This window comes from Tachysurus vachellii, chromosome 16 (genome assembly GCF_030014155.1).
Source record: "Tachysurus vachellii isolate PV-2020 chromosome 16, HZAU_Pvac_v1, whole genome shotgun sequence".
NCBI lineage: Eukaryota > Metazoa > Chordata > Actinopteri > Siluriformes > Bagridae > Tachysurus > Tachysurus vachellii.
This window is the reverse complement of record NC_083475.1, coordinates 4,757,158-4,779,466: the sequence shown is the minus strand read 5'-3', so window position 1 is coordinate 4,779,466 and position 22,309 is coordinate 4,757,158. Positions and strand designations below refer to the sequence as shown.

General features: G+C 40.7%; 1 protein-coding gene and 1 pseudogene across 1 annotated transcript; both read left to right on the top strand.

Moving 5' to 3' along the window:
• The first annotated feature begins 4,609 nt into the window (after nt 1–4,609).
• Nucleotides 4,610–17,918, top strand: LOC132858963 (histone H3-like; annotated as a pseudogene).
• Nucleotides 17,919–18,104: 186 nt separating this feature from the next.
• On the top strand, nt 18,105–18,479 carry LOC132859453 (histone H2B-like). The gene has a single exon (XM_060890196.1). It carries the CDS (start codon nt 18,105–18,107, stop codon nt 18,477–18,479), a length of 375 nt encoding a protein of 124 aa, XP_060746179.1.
• Nucleotides 18,480–22,309: the final 3,830 nt, after the last annotated feature.

The window sequence follows — 22,309 nt, the reverse complement described above, 5'->3', positions numbered from 1 at the left end:
TATTTTATTTACGTTATTATTCCATATCTTCTAATTTTACAGTGCTCTGACTACTATGGTGTGTAACTTCAACACTGTATACATTTTGATAACAACTAAAACATTAAAGTATAACAAAAGATGCATTCATTTTAACACTGTTAACTAAGTATTAGAATGGTTTTATACTATTGGGGCAGTTTAGAGATATAACTGTGTTAGGAAAACGTTCTGTGAAGATGTTGGTCTATATCAGCTTTACTGATGCTGGTAACGTGCCGGTAACATTTCATGGATGCAATAAAATTAATTTTAATGTATTAAATATTGTACAGTAATGTAATACGTTGTTGATGTGAAATGTTCTGCACACTAATGATAAGGATGGAAGTTTACTGAAAGAGAGCAGTAACAGATGCAGCACATTGTGTGGTTCACTTACTGCGGCCAGATGTCGCCATCTAGTGGATGTGTGTCGCAAGGAAAAAGTCAGTGTTCTGAGAAATAAAGTCTAAGGGCCTTTTTACACCTGGGGTCTCATTTATAAAACTGTGCGTAGGATCCCTACTAAAAGTTTATGTATGCCCAAAAGCCAAAAATGGCATATGCCAAAAAAAATTCTGATTTATAAAACCGTGCGTACGCACTCCTCTAAGCAATGTTCCCTTTATAAATCACAGATCACTCACAGATGTGCGTACGTGAACCAGCCTCAAATCCCGCCCTGTACACGCCCATTTTTAACCATAAATAGTCAATGCAAATCACTGCGTGGGCACGAGAGTGGACCTCGTTATAATGAGTTTCCTCTGCGCTCTGCGGGTTTAAAAATGGGTTGAGGAGCCAGCGTCTCAGGGGGTAGCCACTGTCGCCTTCAGGTTATAATTATATTAAAAGCAACATTGTTATAATTATATTAAAAACAAAATTGTTACAGTTTCTACTTTTTAATATTGTTAAACTCACCAAGAAGCCAGCCATCATGTACGGCGCCTGCATTTAGTCTGTTCCCTACACTGCTATGTGTCATGATAAAGGAATCATGTGTTGAACCAGGCCAGCGTGCCACAATGTTTGTGAGGGTCATGTTGGAGTCACATATGATTTGCACATTAATAGAATGCACATGCTTTCTATTAACATAAGCAAATTCATTTTCAGATGGTGCCCTTATAGCAACATGACTGCAGTCAATTGCGCCGATTACATTTGGGAAACCAGACATTGCTGCAAATTGCATTTTAATTTCGGCCTGTTCTCGCACAGTGTAGGGGAACCTGATGTATCGACTACCCATATTAAGTATACCATACAAAACGACAGATATTATGACAGATATTACGGCTGTGATATACCAGACCTATAGGGTGAGATGATAGATTCCAATAGAATTATTTCATATACAAAAAGGTCTTAGAGACAAAGTTGAGCATTACTTATAGTTTTTTATATAAATAATTTACCTGTCTGCCAATTCCCGCTGGAAACAGCCGGTTGCCAAGAACCCCAGAGTGGTGAGGACTTGTATTTGGACTGGGATGGCATGGTTCTGGCGTGTTGCCCTCTCTAATACTGGACCCAATTCAACACATAGATCTAAGAGCACAGCTTTAGGGAATCTAAATCAGCTTATTAGCCAGTCATCATCATGGGCCAGGAAATCATCATGGTCCCTGAAAACTCGTTCTCTCCTTATTCTGCCATTGGCGTAATCCTCCAACAGTGCCAGCAGTGCCATCATGAAGCATTACATACCCGGGTCACCGGAGGATTTATATGTTTCTAGCAATTAGACTGATCGTTAACACCTTGACAAAATCACAGAATTAATTTGTGGGCGAAAATTTAAGACGAAAATGTTATAGTGAACGCATGCTTCTTCCTGACGGTTTTGTAATGAACACCGTAATAGTTAGGACTGATGATGAGTAGCGATTGTGCTTCATGACTGTATTTGCAGACTTTGACATTTTATGATATGTAGATTAAGGAAAATATTTCGTTTTTACACTGTGCTCTGCAGTTCTCTAATAAAAGGGTATTTCATGCTATTCTGTATCACATGTAGTCGCGCTCCCGTTGTGGACAATGTGACTGTAAGGCAGCGCTGATTATTCATTCATTCATTCATCTTCTACCGCTTATCCGAACTACTTGGGTCACGGGGAGCCTGTGGCTTTAATCTTCATGATAATGTGGATATAACGTATGAAATGGAGTGAAAATTAAATGACATTAATTCTTATAATCGTTCATCTCACATGTATTTTCTACAATCTAACTTCACTTCACGACCTCACCATCTGTGTCACCAATTCCCTTTGTCTCCAGAATGTGCGTACGCACAGCTCAAAGTTTGCTTAAAGGTGCGCACATTTTCCCGTCAAGTTTGTTTTTTATAGATCACAACCTTTGCGCGAAAACTGGTGCAACATTTCTTTCTAATGTAAGAAAACATTTTCATAAAAATCGAAAATACATGATTTAGTCAAAAAAGTCTTATTCTGTCCTTATTCTTATCCTAACACCCCCATGTTTGTTCTGCTGATCCACAGCCACCTGGTATGAAGTTCAGGACTTAAGACTTATATCTTAGGGTTTTTTTTACACCTGGTCACTTCATGCGTTTTCTGTGATCAGATAGCTATCCGATGGTAAAAAGACCAGGGGTCTCATTTATAAAGCGTGCGTACGCACGTTTCCAGCCCCGTTTTGTGTGTACGCACGCTTTATAAATGAGACCCCTGGTCTTCGATTTTTTTGAAAATGTTTTCTTACATTAGACTTAAAACCAGCAAGAATGTTAAACTGAACATAGACAGCATTTAAAAATGTTATACATTAGAGTTATAGTGACTGTCAGTAAATTCATTATATTTGTTTATTGTTTATTGAATGTGATTTTTATTAAATTTAATAAACCCCAGACCCTATGATGCTTTATGTTTATTTTAAAGAGGGAAAAAAACAACAACAAAGAAAAATTTCCCCAAAGGACTTCACTATTATATGAAAAGACACTAAAGAAGCAGCGCTCCTGAGTAGAGGCCAGGTAAAGGACAAAAGATCAATCTGTTCCTTAGCCAGAATAATTACCTAGAGTTCTATTACATAGAATTTGTATTAGTATCATTTACTGAAAGTGGACACTTTATTACTACACAAATAATTATATATAATGAGGTCATATCTATAAATATAAGAGGTGAAAATCACCAGGTGAAAATTTAGGAGGGGGAAAGCAGCTATTACTTATTGAAAGTGAAAGTGAAGTGACACGCGGCTAAGTACGGTGACACATACTCAGAATTTGTTCTCTGCATTTAACCCATCCAAAGTGCACACACAGCAGTGAACACACACAGCGTGAACACACACCCGGAGCTGTGGGCAACCATTTTATGCTGCGGCACCCGGGGAGCACTTGGGGGGTTCGGTGCCTTGTTCAAGGGCACCTCAGTCGTGGCCGGCCCGAGACTCAAACCCACAACCTTCGGGTTACAAGTCAGACTCTCTAACCATTAGGTCACGTCTGCTTATTACTGCTTATTACTTTAATGATTAAAATGACAAGAAATTACAGACAGAACATGAGGACTCAGGACTCATTAAGGTAGGAAAACATGGACAGTGTAAAGAAATAAACAGAATTAAAAACAGAGCCTCGTGTAGTCTTTTTTTTTTTTTTTTTTTTTTTTTTGAGCTAAATAAATTGACAGCAAAGAAAAACTATCTGCATGCCCTAATCTAAACTAACTAAAAGTACAGTGGGTGGCATCAGGACTCTACTGCCCCTTTTCCACCGGAAAGAACCGGGTGCTGGTTCAGAGCTAGCTCTGGTGCTGGTTCAAAGTTGGTTCCACTGGCGATCCTTCTAAGAACCGGTTTGCCTTTCCACCGGCTAGAGAGCCATCACAGCGCCGAGTGTGACGTCACTGTATACGTCTCACGTGTCCCAGCAACTTTAGCGCAGCAGTAGGGTGAACTTTGTCAATTCAGCTGCATTACAGACTTTAACATGAACTGTGAGTAAACATTTGAAGTGATGTTTCATATAAGAGCTCGTTCTGAGCTGAGAGCTAGTGATTTTTTTAATGTGAATGTTAGAAGGTGAAAATTTGAAATGAATTCTTGAAAAAAAATTCAATTAAATTTGAAGGTTAATAAGGAATTTGTGAAAAGTTTATTCTTTTTATTCCTTTAATGTTGTAAATTATTTTTTAACTACCTTCATGTAATTGATCACTCAATCAGATGTAATATTAATTAAATAATAATAATTAAAAAATAGTGTTTAATTTCTTTATCACTAGCTGAAGTTTTATTGAGAGCTGTCAGGGAGAAGGGCGGATGACAGACAATCATAATAATTGATGATGATGATGATGATGATGATGATGATGATGATGATGATGATAATAAATAATGAAGCCTGCTGACTAAATGACAGAAAGAGACAGTAGGTTTGCTGACAGAAAACAAAAGCGTGTGCTACTGAGATAGGGGCGGGCGGTTTGGGTATCAAACTGTGTCCGTGACAGAGAACCGTCCAATAGTCATCAGGTGACGTAACGCGTTCTATCCAATGGCAGACGTGTGCTTTCAATCCGCCCAATGAGAACAGGGCGGCTTTAGGGCTTAAAACGACAGCGTTCGCCAGCGCTGCTTATTGTGTTTTTTTCTCAGTGAAGTTCACAGCTCGACGCTATGGCAAGAACCAAGCAGACCGCCCGTAAGTCCACTGGTGGCAAAGCGCCCAGGAAGCAACTCGCCACTAAGGCTGCTCGCAAAAGCGCCCCGGCTACCGGCGGCGTGAAGAAGCCTCACCGTTACAGGCCCGGCACCGTGGCTCTGAGGGAGATCCGCCGTTATCAGAAGTCTACTGAGCTGCTTATCCGCAAGCTGCCCTTCCAGCGCCTGGTGAGAGAAATCGCTCAGGATTTCAAGACCGACTTGCGTTTCCAGAGCTCGGCCGTCATGGCCTTGCAGGAGGCTAGCGAGGCGTACCTGGTCGGTCTGTTCGAGGACACCAACCTGTGCGCCATTCACGCCAAGAGAGTGACCATCATGCCTAAGGACATTCAGCTGGCCCGCCGTATTCGCGGAGAGCGCGCTTAAACCTCAATTCTGTCTAATGTACAAAAAGGCTCTTTTAAGAGCCACCACATTCTCTCGGATAAATGAGCACTTCTTCATATCTGTGTGTGTGTGTGTGAACTTAGAGTTTGTCATATAAAACTCACTGTGTTTGTGTGTATAATATTAAAATATATAATCACATGCATATAAATGTGAATCTGCTTAACAGAAATGATTTACAGACAGCGAGTACAGAGTGTTTGTGTTAGGAATATTGTGTTCAGGGATAAGAAGAGTAATTGATACATAAATAAATACACATTTATTTGTATAGTGCTTTTAGCAATGGACGTTGTCTCAAAGCAGCTTAATAGAACACGAACACAACATAGTTATATAGAGATTAATATAAAACAAAAACTCAAAGTTAATATTAGACTTGTATTTATTCCTACTGAACAAGTCTGAGGTGAGGAAAAACACCCTTATGGAGAAACCTTGAGAGGAACCGGACTTAAGGGGGAACCTCATCCTCATGTGGGTGACACTGGACGGTGTGATTATAAATATACAGTCTGACAATGTTGTATTGATGATAAGGATGTTGTCCTCAAAGACCACATGTAGTCGTCATCTCTTTTTTTATTATTATGTTGGCTTTGTAGAAGCCAACGTTCTGTTTTCCTTTATAAGCTTATTATTATTATTCTTAGACAAAAATTTATCAAGAGTAACTCCTCCTAGGGCTTTCGAGCCACATGCATCAAATTCGGATATGTCGTAGACCCTGGTAGACCCGGCATTCCCGGTACGGAAGCTCAAAGTGGCCTTTTTTCGTATCCACTTCCATTATAAACTTTGGAGGTTTATAACTCGGCAAGTGTTCGAGCGATTTACACCAAACTCGGACAGGTTCTTTAGGACGTTACTCCGGACGAAGTTTTTGTCTCGGCGTTCCGACGGAACTTTCGGTTTTCCCGTAGTCGACGATGGAACGTCCCATAGACTTGAATGGGGAATTCCTAAAATTCCTCTAAGCTCTCACACACGCAGCGTGCGCAGAGCTCAGGCACGGCTTCTCTCCTGTGTTCTATGCAGTATAATAATAAGTAGAATCCCATAATGACTGCAGTATTGACATGAAATGTCCAAACCCTCAGTAGCCACTTTTTGCCAAAAGTATTGGCACCCCACCGGGTATACTGGTGACATCACGTGACGTCACGTGTAGCCCCGCCCCCAAAATAAGCGAAATCAAAAATTAGCACAATATGGACATGTCATATATCAAAACACTCAGCCCAATGAGGGGAAGTGCCTCACGTGTGTTATGGTCACGTCACGTGTCGTCACGTGTCGTCACGTGGAAATAAAAAATTAGCACAACATGGACATGAGACATATCAAAACACCCAGCACAATGAGGGGAACTGCCCCACGTGTATTTGGTCACGTCACGTGACGTCACGTGATGTCACGTGACGTCACGTGAAAATCCAAAATTTGCACAATATGGACATGTGACATATCAAAACACTCGGCACAATGAGGGGAACTGCCTCACGTGTATTTTGGTCACGTCACGTGACGTCACGTGTAGTCCCGCCCCCAAAATAAGCGAAATAAAAAATTTGCACAACATGGACATTTGATATATCAAAACACTCAGCACAATAAGGGGAACTGGCTCACGTGTATTCTGGCCACTTCAGGTACGGTTCATCAGCGACATGTTCTGAGCGCATCTGATCGGCTTGACCCCGGTATCGCTGCTTGCAGCTATATTTAGGGTTCAAGCGCGAAGCGCTGGAAACTTATTGTTTTTGTTAGGATCTTTATTATTATTATTATTATTATTATTATTATTATTATTATTATTATTAGGGTTCAAGCGCGAAGCACTGGAAACCTATTGTTTTTGTTAGGATTTTTATTATTATTATTATTATTATTATTATTATTATTATTATTATTATTATTATTCCACCCTAGAAACGGTCGTGCAGCCCAAACCGTAAGGCCTAGAGAGCTCAAACTTGGTCAGATGGTAGTACTGGTCACAGTTACTCAGGGCCAAAATCTCAAGTGGGCGGGGCTTGTCTTGAAATGGGCGGGGCTTTAACCAGTAATAATTAATTTGTAATATTTATAACACTAGCTTACTACCTTTATGTTTTTATGAAATACAGCAAAAACGTGTCAGACACACAGTGTCTGGTTACTGGTTAGAGACAGCTGAAGGTTTAAAAAAGAAAAAAAATCTCCGACAGGCAGAGACGCAATGCGAGTCGCATTCTACCAAGCAAGCACCAAATCTGAACAAACCCACGTTTACCAGAACTCTACTGGTTAGTAAGTACGTATTATTAATGATACAACCCGAAGTAAAAAACTGAAGAAACCCTAAACGTTAACGGAAAAGACCCACGAACCCGAGAGACTGAGGGAGAGACAGAGAGCTGTTCTGTGTGTGACTGTGAGTGAGCAGAGCGAGACACAGCAACACAATACATCTGTATGTGTGTAGGGGAGGGCCGCTGTTACTAGCCTATCACTGTAGGGGAGGGGCGCTGTGACTAGCCTATCACTGTAGGGGAGGGGCGCTGTGACTAGCCTATCACAGAGCGCTGACACAATCAGCTAGCCAATGATGATTTTCATACAATCCGAGCACAGATATTGACTCGTATTACTCGTATAATACTCGTACTCGGCAGAAGTGCTTTATCCGTACCGGATACTCGTTTCAGCCAAGTATCCGGCTCATCTCTAATTTATATGACTTTGTTTATTTTAGGGAAAACTGGACGGGTGAGTACTTCACATGACATATGTTGTGGCACCCTCTGTAGCATGACATATGTAGCATGACATGACATATATTGTCATGTCAATCCAAAGGCCTTAAACGCTTGAACCCGGGAAATGCTGCTTGCAGCTTTAATTAGGGGTCAAGCCCCGAAGGGGCGTAGACACCTATTGTTATCGTTACTTTTCTTCTTCTTCTTCTTCTTCTTCTTCTTCTTATTATTATTATTATTATTATTATCCCATCCGTCATTGAAGTCAATGGCAGCCCATAGAACCGTACATAGGAAAGTTATGAAATTTGGCACACATGGAGAGGCCAGTCTTAGAAGTTACTGTAGCAACTTTGGTGTGTCTAGCTCAAACCGTCTAGCGCCAACAACAGTCCAAAAACCCAATTTTGTGCTGAATCGTAAGGCCTAGAGGCAAAATTCTTGCAACATCAGAATCAGAATCAGAATCACAAAGGTCTTTATTGCCAAGTATGTTTAGGCAAAATTCTTGCAAAATCAGAATCAGAACCAGAATCAGAAAGGTCTTTATGAGGGACACACACACTTACACACACATTTACACAAACATTTACACACACACATACTCACACACACACACTCACACAGACACACACACACGCACTCACACTCACACACACACTCACACACACACACTCACACACACACTCACACACACACACACCCTCTCACACACACACAGACACACACAGACACTCACACACGCACACACAGACACTCACAGACACATAGACACACACACTCACACAGACAAGGAACACACACACTTACACACACATTTACACACACACTCGCACACTCACATACTCACACACTCACATACACACACATTTACACACACACACTCTCTCACACACACACACTCTCACACACACACACATACACTTACACACACATTTACACACACATTTACACACACACACTTACTCACAATCGAAAACATACTCACACTCGCACACTCACATACTCACACACACACACACTCACACACACACAGACAAACACACACAGACACTCACTCACACTCACACACTCACACACACACACACACTCACACAGACACACACACACGCACTCACACACACACAGACACACAAAGAGACACACAGACACTCACACACACTCACACTCACACCCTCTCACACACACACACAGACACACACAGACACTCACACACAGACACACACAGACACTCACACAGACACACACACTCACACAGACGAGGAACACACACACTTACACACACATTTACACACACACTCGCACACTCACATACTTACACACACACTCACATACACACACACACACTCTCTCACACACACACACACTCACACAGACACACTCACACAGACACACTCACACACACACTCTCTCACACACACACTCACACACACACACACACTTTATTGTCAAGTATGTTTTCACATACGAGGAACACACACACACTGACACACACATTGACACACATACACACACAGACACACAGACACTCACACTCACACACTCACACTCACACACATTCACACACACACTCACACACACACAGACACACACAGACACACAGACATGCACACAAACACACACACACACACACACAGAGAGAGAGACACACACACACATACACACACACACACACACGCGGGGTCAAGCCGATCAGATGCGCTCAGAACATGTCGCTGATGAAACATACCAAGTTTCCACACTAGCACACTCACATACTCACTCGCACACTCACATACTCAAACACATACTCACATACACACACATTTACACACACACACACACAGACACACTCACAGACACACATACACACACACATGCACACTCACATTCACACAGACACACTCACACACACACTTTATTGTCAAGTATGTTTTCACATACGAGGAACACACACACACATTTACACACACACACACACACTCATTCACACTCGCACACTTACTCACACTCGCACACTCACATACTCACACTCACAGTTACACACTCACTCACACTCACTCACACTCACACTTACACACACTCACACTCGCACACTTACTCACACTCACACTTACACACACACTCACACTTACACACACACTCACACACTTACACACACACTCACCCACTCACACTTACACACACACTCACACTTACACACACACTCACACCTACACACACATACACACACACATTTTGAATTTTCACGTTAAGTTCAGTATTTTACCAATACAATGCCATATCGCTACGAAACTTGGTATGGTTCATCAGCGACATGTTCTGAGCGCATCTGATCGGCTTGACCCCGGTATCGCTGCTTGCAGCTATATTTATTATTATTATTCTTCCGTCTTCCGCCATTGAAGTCAATGGCAGCCCATAGAACTGTACGTAGGAAAGTTATGAAATTTGGCACACATGTCGTGGCCAGTCTTAGAAGCTACTGTAGCAACTTTGGTGTGTCTAGCTCAAACCGTCTAGCACCACCAACAGTCCAAAAACCCAATTTTGTGCTGAATCGTAAGGCTTAGAGGCAAAATTCTTGCAACATCAGAATCAGAATCAGAATCACAAAGGTCTTTATTGCCAAGTATGTTTAGGCAAAATTCTTGCAAAATCAGAATCAGAACCAGAATCAGAAAGGTCTTTATGAGGAACACACACACACTTACACACACATTTACACACACACAGTTACTCACACTCGCACACTCACATACACACACACACACGCACTCACACACACACACTCACACACACACACACACACTCACACACACTCACACTCACACACACACACCCTCTCACACACACACAGACACTCACACACACACACAGACACTCACACTCACACAGACACACACACTCACACAGACAAGGAACACACACACTTACACACACATTTACACACACACTCGCACACTCACATACTCACACACACTCACATACACACACATTTACACACACACACACTCTCTCACACACACACACTCACACACACACACACACACACACGGGGTCAAGCCAATCAGATGCGCTCAGAACATGTCGCTGATGAAACATACCAAGTTTCCACACTCGCACATTCACATACTCACTCGCACACTCACATACTCACACACATACTCACATACACACATTTACACACACAGACACACAGACACACAGACACACACATACACACTCACACTCACACAGACACACTCACACACACACTTTATTGCCAAGTATGTTTTCACATACGAGGAACACACACATTTACACACACACACAAACACACTCATTCACACTCGCACACTTACTCACACTCGCACACTCACATACTCACTCGCACACTCACATACACACTCACACTCACATACACACACTCACACTCACATACACACACTCACTCACACTCGCACACACTCACACTTACACACACTCACACTCGCACACTTGCTCACACTCGCACACTCATTCACATACTCACAAACACCTTCACTGACTCACACACTCACACTCACTCACAGACACTCACACACACTCACTCACACACACACACACACATACACACACTTACACACACACTTACAGAAACACTTACACACACACTCACACTTACACACACACTCACACACTTACTGTACACACACACTCACACACTCACACTTACACACACACTCACACACACACACTTACAGACACTCACTTACACACACACACCTACACACACTTACACACACACATTTTGAATTTTCACGTCAAGTTCAGTATTTTACCAATACAATGCCATATCGCTATGAAACTTGGTATGGTTCATCAGCGACATGTTCTGAGCGCATCTGATCGGCTTGACCCCGGTATCGCTGCTTGCAGCTATATTTATTATTATTATTATTCCTCTTCCACCATTGAAGTCAATGGCAGCCCATAGAACCGTACGTAGGAAAGTTATGAAATTTGGCACACATGTAGAGGCCAGTCTTAGAAGTTACTGTAGCAACTTTGGTGTGTCTAGCTCAAACCCTCTAGCGCCACCAACAGTCCAAAAACCCAATTTTGTGCTGAATCGTAAGGCCTATAGGCAAAATTCTTGCAACATCAGAATCAGAATCACAAAGGTCTTTATTGCCAAGTATGTTTAGGCAAAATTCTTGCAAAATCAGAATCAGACTCAGAATCAGAAAGGTCTTTATGAGGAACACACACACACACTTACACACCCATTTACACACACACTTACTCACACTCACACACTCACATACTCACACACACACACACTCTCACACACACACAGACACACACACAGACACACACACACACTCACACACAGACACTCACACAGACACACACACACGCACTCACACTCACACACACACACTCACACACACACACACACACTCACACAGACACACACACACACAGACACTCACACACACACTCACACACACACACACACACCCTCTCACACACACACAGACACACACAGACACTCACACACACACACACACAGACACTCACAGACACTCACACAGACACACACACTCACACAGACGAGGAACACACACACTTACACACACATTTACACACACTCACACAGACACTCACACACTCACACACACACTCACATACACACACATTTACACACACACACACTCACACACACTCTCACACACACACACACTCACACACACACTCACACACACACACTCACACAGACACACTCACACACACTCACACACACACACTTTATTGTCAAGTATGTTTTCACATACGAGGAACACACACACACACACTGACACACACATTTACACACATACACACACACTCTCAAACACAGACACACACACACACACACACTCACACACACACTCACACACACACTCACACTACACACACACTCACACAGACACACACACACAGACACACACTCACACACTCACAAACACACACTCACACAGACACACAGACATGCACACACACACACACACACACAGACGCACAGAGACACATACACACACACACTACACACTCACACACACACACACACACACACACACGGGGTCAAGCCGATCAGATGCGCTCAGAACACGTTGCTGATGAACCATACCAAGTTTCCACACTCGCACACTCACATACTCACTCGAACACTCACATACTCACACACATACTCACATACACACACATTTACACACACACACACACACAGACACACACACAGACACACACAGACACACACAGACACACACACACAAACACACTCACACACACACTTTATTCCCAAGTATGTTTTCACATACGAGGAACACACACACACATTTACACACACACACACACACACAGACACACAGACACACACAGACACTCACACACACACACTCACACACATTCACACACACACTCACACAGACACACTCACACACACACACACACACGCACTCACACACAGACACACAGACGCACAGAGACACACACACACACTCACACACAAACACTCACACACACACACACACACATTTTACGAATGCAATGCCATATCGCTACAAAACTTGGTATGGTTCATCAGCGACATGTTCTGAGCGCATCTGATCGGCTTGACCCCGGTATTGCTGCTTGCAGCTATATTTAATATTATTATTATTATTATTATTATTATTATTATTATTATTATTATTATTATTATTAGTTGTAGTAGTAGTGGTGATGGTATTAGTAGTAAATTGTATTAAAAAAACTCACAATGGTTACAAATAGTTTCAGGTTACTATTATTAGTAGTAGTAGTAGTTGTTTTTTTTTTGTTGTTTTTTCCTTTTACCCAGTGCTACATTTGCACATTTTAGAATATTGCTTCTACTACTACTTCTAACAAAAACAATAAGAAGAAAACTAATATAAAAGCAATAAATTGCATAATTAAAACTTCACTGTTATGCATACTATTTGATGTTGTTGGCCAAATTTCAAAATTGCAACAATACATTTAGTTCTTGACTGATAATCTTTAGAAGTAGAGTACAATTTTCATATACAGTTAGGTCCATATATATTTGGTCACAGGCACAATTAGTTTTTTTTTAGGTATTTACCAAACATATTCAGGCTATAGTTGTATAGGTATAGTGGGCTGAAAGTCTCTCAGCTTTAATTTGAGGATATTTAAATCCAAATTGGAGGAAGGGTTTAGGAATTACAGCTCTTGATAGTAGCCAGACCACTTTTTCAAGGGATCAAAAGTAATTGGACAGTTGAATCAAAAGCTGTTTCATGTACCGGTGTAGGCTATTCCTTCATTATTTCTTCATCAATTAAGCAGGTAACAGGTCTGGAGTTGATTCTAAGTGTGGTATTTGCACTTGGAATCTGTTGCTGTGAACCTACATCATCCCTTCAAAGGAGCTCTCCATGCAAGTCAAACAGGCCATCATTAGGCTTCATACTGTAAACAAAACAAATCCATCAGAGAGATAGCGAGAACATAAGGAGTGGCCAGATCGACAGTTTGGTAGATACTGATAAAAAATAGAATGCAATGGTGAGCTCAGCAACATAAAAAGGCCTGGCCGTCCACGGAAGACAACAGTAGATGACTAAAGGCAGAAAGACTCATGAACAAACATTAACTGAAGACAGCTGCAGTTAAGGCCTGGCAAAGCACCAGAAAAGAGGAAACCCAGTCTCTGGTGATGTCCATGGGCTACAGATTTCAGGCAGTCATTGCCTGCGAAGGATTTTCAACAAAATATTAAAAATGAACATTTTATTTATCATTATATTCATTTGTCCAATTACATTTGAGCCCCTGAAAATCTGGGGACTGTGTATTAAAATGGTTGCAGTTCCTGAACCTTTTACTTGATAATTTTGTTCAACCCCTTGAATTAAAGCTGAACATCTGCTCTTCAAATGCATCTTTTTTTTTTCATGTGTCCAAATATATATGGACTTAACTGTGTGTGGGTGTGTGTATGTGTGTGTGTGTGTTACGACCCCAAATGGTGTTTAGGGGTATGGTTGGGATGTAACAATATGAAATGATTATAAAGTTAGATTTCTGGTGTGTATGTGGCAATCAAAGACAAGGACAACAAATAGTGGGCAAAACCTGTCTCTATTATCATACAAATGGTGGTGACAAAAGTGGTAATATGTATGATATCTACAGAAACAAGATAACAAAAATCACAAAGGGGAAAAGAGCCATGAGCGGTGCCAAAACAAAGAAATTAGCAAAACAAAACTGTGCTAGCTTGAACATAACCCTCTAACCTGAACTACAAAGAAAAGTAATAAAAACAAATCTTCAGCGTCGATGACGCCCTAACTAACCTATACTTCCTATAAAAACAAAAGATACAGAGGGTGGCACGCGCTCCTAACCTAGTGTGTCTAATACAGAAAAGCTTACCTACATGTTGCACAATGTATGTCACGTGACGTACTCACCTGTCTAGTTTTCCCCAAAATAAACAAAGTTATATCCACAAAGCGAAGAACACAGGCATCCAGATGCAGAACGAGTGACCTGCAAGTCACATACACAAAGTGACCCTCAAGTCACATACACAAAGTGACCCGCAAGTCACATACACAAAGTGACCCTCAAGTCACGTACACAAAGTGACCCTCAAGTCACATACACAAAGTGACCCTCAAGTCACTTACACAAAGTGACCCGCAAGTCACATACACAAAGTGACCCGCAAGTCACATACACAAAAAAAAAATAACAAATTGGGATACATGAACAGTCTGACATACTAAAACCGAATGAACAACAATAGAGCCCTCTAACAAATTAGCACACATCTTCTTTCTCCTTCTGTTTCTGACTCTGTTTCTAATCCTGATTCTGATTCTGGTTGATTGGTGGATCGACGGGTGATGTCACACAGGATAATGAAGATTGACAGGAGATGCCCAATGGTAGGATCTGAAAAGATAGATAATGGAGAAAAGAGAGAGAGAGAGAGAGAGAGAGAGAACAAGAACAAGCAAAACAGCAAACCCACAAACATAGTTCGTAACAGTGTGTGTGTGTATATATATATATATATATATATATATATATATATATATATATATATATATATATATATATATATATATATATCGTCGCTGTCGGGCGGAAACCTCATATGTCCAAATATGGTCAATTTCATATTTTTTCACATACCGATGCTATTGGTCAGTCCCCACGTGGGTCTGTTATTTTTACAAGTTATTAACCAATCTAAAGTCTTGAAAATAGCTTGAGCGCAAATCTCTTAACTCCATTGGACACTTCAACTGTCCACCTCTTCTTCACTCTGCGGGAGAGCTTCGCGGAATATTTCTCCTCAAGAAGAGTCGAAACGAGTCAACACGTCTTCTGAGGTAAATGTCTTCAAAACACTGGGCTCAAAGAAAAAAAAATCTTGACCCCCGCTAGTTCTGGTGCTCGTCTGAGGACAGGAATTTAGCGCAAGACAATCCACTGCAATGCGGACTAAACCCTGTGCACTGCAGATAAGGTACGGCGCTTTTTTAATTTCCTGAAAAGTAATTTTTTTGGAGATACGAGGATTCCGCCCGACAGCGACAATATATAAACGTGTTTCAGTTTGTCTGTACATTCTGTATTGCTTTTGATTTCTTTCTTTCTTTTATTGTTTGTGTATTGTTTGGTTCTGTCTTCAATTCTGAATCTTGGTTAACCCTTTGTTTGAATACGGCATGTCACAGTTTATAAACAGTTTATATGTTGGTTTCCAGATTCTGGCAGTCACACACAACTATCAGAATCACACTTCATTGCTCTGCTTTCAGTACAATAGAGTGTACAGTGTATCAGACTCTGTTGTTCAGCTGTTGTCTTGTTTATCTATTACAAATAGAGTCTACTTATATACATGTAATCTAACATAGCTGTTCAAATGATCCCATTTACAGTGAGCCCGGTGTGTCTAGACGGTGTGGACTAAATATTTCAAGTAGAACAGTGATGTTTTGTTTTGACCCACGTTTGATATTTGAATTTTGACTTCAATGAGCTTTCTTTGTGAATTACACTGTGAGTTTTAGAATGAGATTAGTGTTGGAGACAATATAGCTGATTTAGACTATAAACCTTGTAGATTCTGTAATATTTTGTGTTTTACAGCTGATAAAATGACTCCTGTTCGTTGTCTTTACATTCCTGTTCTGTGTTGCTTGTAATCTACTATCAGGGTTAAACATGGGCTCGGTTTATAATGTACCCAGACGAACGGGGAACACCGGGCCTCCTAGTAGTGGACCTAGGAGTATAGAATAAAGTTCTCAAGCCACAGATGTGCTCAAAAGGATGTTTTACATCTAAACAGTGCAGGTTAATGTTGTACAACCACAGAGTGATGTTACTAACCTCTATACATTGCTGGGTGTTGGTCTGTATATTTTTATTGAAGTACTCACTTTGTATACCTTGGGTTAAATTCTTCTACTACTACTACTACTAAGACTTATAACAACTCTAATAATAATGATGATGATGATGATGATGATCCTTGTGTGTACATAGAGGTTGCAGCAGAAAAATACACTAGTAAGTTAAAAGCTGTGGCTTTCTCTTTGTTTATGAACGGGTTCTATTGTGTGAGTGCTGGTCTTAGACCCTCCTCCTTGCCTGTTCTCAACTGGGTCCAGGAGATGGAGGATAAATATTCGGCCTCTGTGTGGTGTATTTTATTGAGCAGCTTCAATTCCAGAGAGCAGTATCATGTCTGGTAGAGGTAAAGGCAGTAAGGGACTCGGCAAAGGGGCGCAAAGCGTCATCGTAAGGTCCTTCGCGATAACATCCAGGGAATCACCAAGCCGGCTATTCGCCGTCTGGCTCGCCGTGGCGGTGTTAAGCGTATTTCCGGCCTGATTTACGAAGAGACTCGCGGTGTGCTCAAAGTCTTCTTGGAGAACGTCATCCGCGACGCCGTCACCTACACCGAGCACGCCAAAAGAAAGACCGTCACCGCCATGGATGTGGTGTACGCCCTGAAACGCCAGGGACGCACTCTGTATGGCTTTGGCGGATAAACGTTCAACACCGACCCACGTGAACACAACGGCTCTTTTAAGGGCCACCCAAATATCCACAAAGAGATATTCCTTCTTGTGTGTGTGTGTGTGTGTGTGTGTGTGTGTGTGTGTTACAATGTCAGACTGTAAATAGAGCAGCCGCTAGGTGGGTGTTACTCATTCTCTCGCACTTCACTCGAACAGCAACAGCATGCCTGAACCAGCTAAGACCGCGCCCAAGAAGGGATCCAAGAAAGCCGTGGTCAAGACGGCAGGTAAAGGCGGCAAGAAGCGCAGAAAGACCAGGAAGGAGAGTTACGCCATCTACGTGTACAAAGTCCTGAAGCAGGTGCACCCTGATACCGGCATCTCCTCTAAGGCCATGGGCATCATGAACTCGTTCGTCAACGACATTTTTGAGTGCATCGCCGGTGAGTCTTCTCGTCTGGCTCACTACAACAAGCGCTCAACCATCACCTCTAGGGAGATCCAGACTGCCGTGTGTCTGTTGCTTCCCGGAGAGTTGGCCAAGCACGCGGTGTCTGAGGGCACAAAGGCCGTCACCAGGTACACCAACTCCAAGTAAAGCGCCTTACCGCCGTCTTTATCAACACAAAGGCTCTTTTAAGAGCCGCCCACTTTTTCATACAACGTGCAAATCTCCTTTCTGCGTGTGACTGACACACACACACACACCACTTTTTTCACGTATGTATTCCATCAGTGTTTCTGTATTTTAATTTGTAATTACAATTAAATGCTTTGCTACTGGTTTTGCTTTTTTCCCCCCAAACTTTATTGAAAGATTTCAAGTAACTTTATCAAAAGCTCATTCACAAGTACATCATGCGTTTTACAATCATACATTTGAATACAAAATTTCTTGATTTCCAGTTTTCGTTTTCAGTTTTTATTAAATATTATTTCTCTCCCCAGTTGTGTTCAGCACGTTTGTAATTGTTAAGCCTAATACTTTGACCTCTTCTTTGCTCTGGGTGTCTAGGGGTGGAACAACACTATTGCTCATCCATAACGCTTCTGTTTTGTTTTGATTCAGTTTAGCTCCAGATATTTCTTTATATTTCTTGAAATATCTCATTATCACCTTTAATTCAAAGTGAATATTATTTGAAATTGTTATCATCAGCATAAACTGTAACCTTAACCCTTCTTCCTGCAGTTGTTTTTACACCTAGACTGGTCTAATTGCAGTAGTATTAGTACTATTAGTATTAGCAGTAATAGTAAATAAATAAAAAATGAACTAAAATTACTACTACAAATAATAATAATAAATATCTAATATTATTTAATAATAAATATTTAATAATAATATTAACTCAGGACTTGCACAGCACAGTGCTACTTTATACACTATATACACTATTTACACACCATTCTGCACCTGGACACTTTAAGGACAATCTTTAAAAAAAAATACACATTCATGCATATGCATATACATTATTTTTCCACTTATATTTTCATATTTTATATAGTTGTTTATATAGTTGTTTATAGTTTTTTTTATTTATCTATCTCCTTTTGGTTTTGGTTTATTTTTTATCCTAAATTGCATTCCCTTTTTTATGCTTAAATACTGGACAGTTGCAAAAAGCATTTCACTGCATGTCGTACCCTGTATGTGTGTGTGTATGTGACACACACACACAAAAAAAAGAAGAAGCACTTTTGTACATGCATGCATGGACTCACTCAAAACACATGCTGATACCTAAGATTACATGAAAATGATCCTACCACACACAAATCATCAGCTTTTCGAGTTTAAATCTTATTTTTATCAACACATTGGCCTTTTATATGAACTATTATATTTTATATTATTTAGCATAAAATATTGTAAAAAAAGCTCTTTTTCCGAGATTTCTGACATAAACATACTGTGTCCTATCATGTTTCATGGAAACAAGGTGAAAGAGCCCTTTTCAAGCTTGTCAGATGTGCGCTTAAATAAGGTTGCATGAAAAACGACGAAAGGAAGGCGCTAGAGCGCTGAGACTGCGGGAAACGCGTTTTCAACTCCTCGGAAGCACTTTTGTACATGCATGCAGGGATTCACTCAAAACACATGCTGATACCTAAGATTACATGAAAATGATCCTACCACACACAAATCATCAGATTTTCGTGTTTAAATCATATTTTTATCAACATATTGGCCTTTAATAGGAACTATTATATTTTATATTATTTAGCATAAAATAATGTAAAAAAAGCTTTTTTTCCGAGATTTCTGACATAAACACACTGTGTCCTATCATGTTTCATGGAAACAAGGTGAAACAGCCCTTTTCAATCTTGTCAGATGTGCGCTTATATAAGGTTGCACGAAAAATGACGCAAGGAAGGCGCTAGAGCGCTGAGACTGCGGGAAACGCGTTTTCAGCTCCTCGGAAGCAATTTTATACAAGCATGCAGGGATTCACTCAAAACACATGCTGATACCTAAGATTGCATAATAATGATCCTACCACACACAAATCATCAGATTTTCGAGTTCAAATCATATTTTTATCAACATATTGGCCTTTAATATGAACTATTATATTTTATATTATTTAGCATAAAATAATGTAAAAAAGCTTTTTTCCGAGATTTCTGACATAAACACACTGTGTCCTATCATGTTTCATGGAAACAAGGTGAAAAAGGCCCTTTCAATCTTGTCAGATGTGCGCTTATATAAGGTTGCACGAAAAACCACTGAAGAAGAAGGTGACGTCTGGCCAACAATGATGTATAGCTAATAACTTCTTTTTGCATAGAGTTTAACTGAGATGCTTCATCTGGAAGTCCAAATATAGCAATCAATGGGCAGGGTTGCAAATGTTCTCCCAGAATAGTAGACATTGTACTGAAATAATCCGACCAATAATTATATAGTCGTGGACAGAAAAAAAACATGTGACTCAGGTGGCATTGTGCGCTAGAGCATCTGTCACATTTGTCCTCGACATCTGGGTAAATTTGAGACAATCTATATTTAGAAAAATGCACCCTATAAATGACCTTAAACTGGACGAGTGCGAGACGAGCACATGAGACATTACCAAAGCCATTTACAACACTATCCCACCACCCGTCCCCGAGCTGAAGTCCCAGTTGGTGGCAGGTCCCAGAGGTGGCTGGCAGGTAGCCCATACAATGATGACAAATTAGCAAAACTGTTAAAAAATCCCTCTGTGTAAAGGTCAAGACAACAGTGTATACCTTTGCTTTACCACACTGAGAAAAAAGAATCCAGACATGAAAAAGATGATTGCTACATAACGGACCTAAAGGAGAAGCAGTTACACTAAATTGTAAACGTTTCCTAAATTGATACCAGATTTTTAGAGTATTAAACACAACAGAATTTTTAACATATAAAGAAGTTTTAATTTGAAGAGAAGAGTATATAAGAGCAGTTATAGAGGATGAGGAAGAACATGACTGGGCTTCTAACTTACACCATGCTAAATGAGGTGACTCCACCCAGCACCGTATCTTATGCATGTGTGCTGCCCAGTAATAAAACTGAAAATTTGGTAGTGCCAGACCACCGCTAGACTTAAATCTCTGCAGTAATGACTTACGCACCCTGGGACATCCCCAAGACCAAATGAAAGCATTAATCGTTTTATCTAATGAGTCAAAGAAATGTTTAGGTAGGATCAACGGGATTGTTAGAAATAAAAAAAGAAATTTAGGCAGAACATTCATTTTGATAGCATTAATCTAATTAATCTAAGATGGAGAGAGAGGGCAGCCCTGACGTGTCCCACGTTTTAATGGGAAATACTCTGAGCACACATTGTTTGTTTGAATACTGGCTTGAGGTGACGTATAAAGTAATTTTGCCAAACTAATAAATTTATTACCAAAACCAATTTTTTTTTAATATAGCAAATAAATACTCCCAATCCACCCTATCAAATGCTTTTTCGGCATCCGCTGAAATCACAATCTCAGGTACCGTTTTGGAATGTACTGTATGAATAATATTTAAAAGAGTGCGAGTATTAAAAAATAAATGACGTTCCTTAATAAAACCGTTTTGCTCCTCAGAAATAATGCTGGGCAACACTCTCTCTAGACTCAGAGCTATAGTTTTTGCCAGAACTTTAACATCAGCATTTAACAAAGATAGAGGCCTATAGGAACCACATAAAGTTGGATCTTTATCACTCTTCAAAAGAAGAGCTATCGAAGCTTGGTTCATAGTAGTTGGGAGCAAACCATTTTCCAAGGATTCATTAAACTCTGACAGAAGTAGAGGTGCTAATTTATTAACAGTTTTTTTGAAGAACTCAATACCCATCAGGTCCCTGGGCTTTATTGGACTGCATCGCTTTAATCGGGAATTTTATTTCTTCAAGGGAGAGTGGGGCATCAAGTTCTTGTACACAGTCA

Bases quoted from the DNA above. Each gene is read 5' to 3' on its own strand.
- LOC132859453 (XM_060890196.1), top strand. From the start codon at position 18,105: ATGCCTGAACCAGCTAAGACCGCGCCCAAGAAGGGATCCAAGAAAGCC.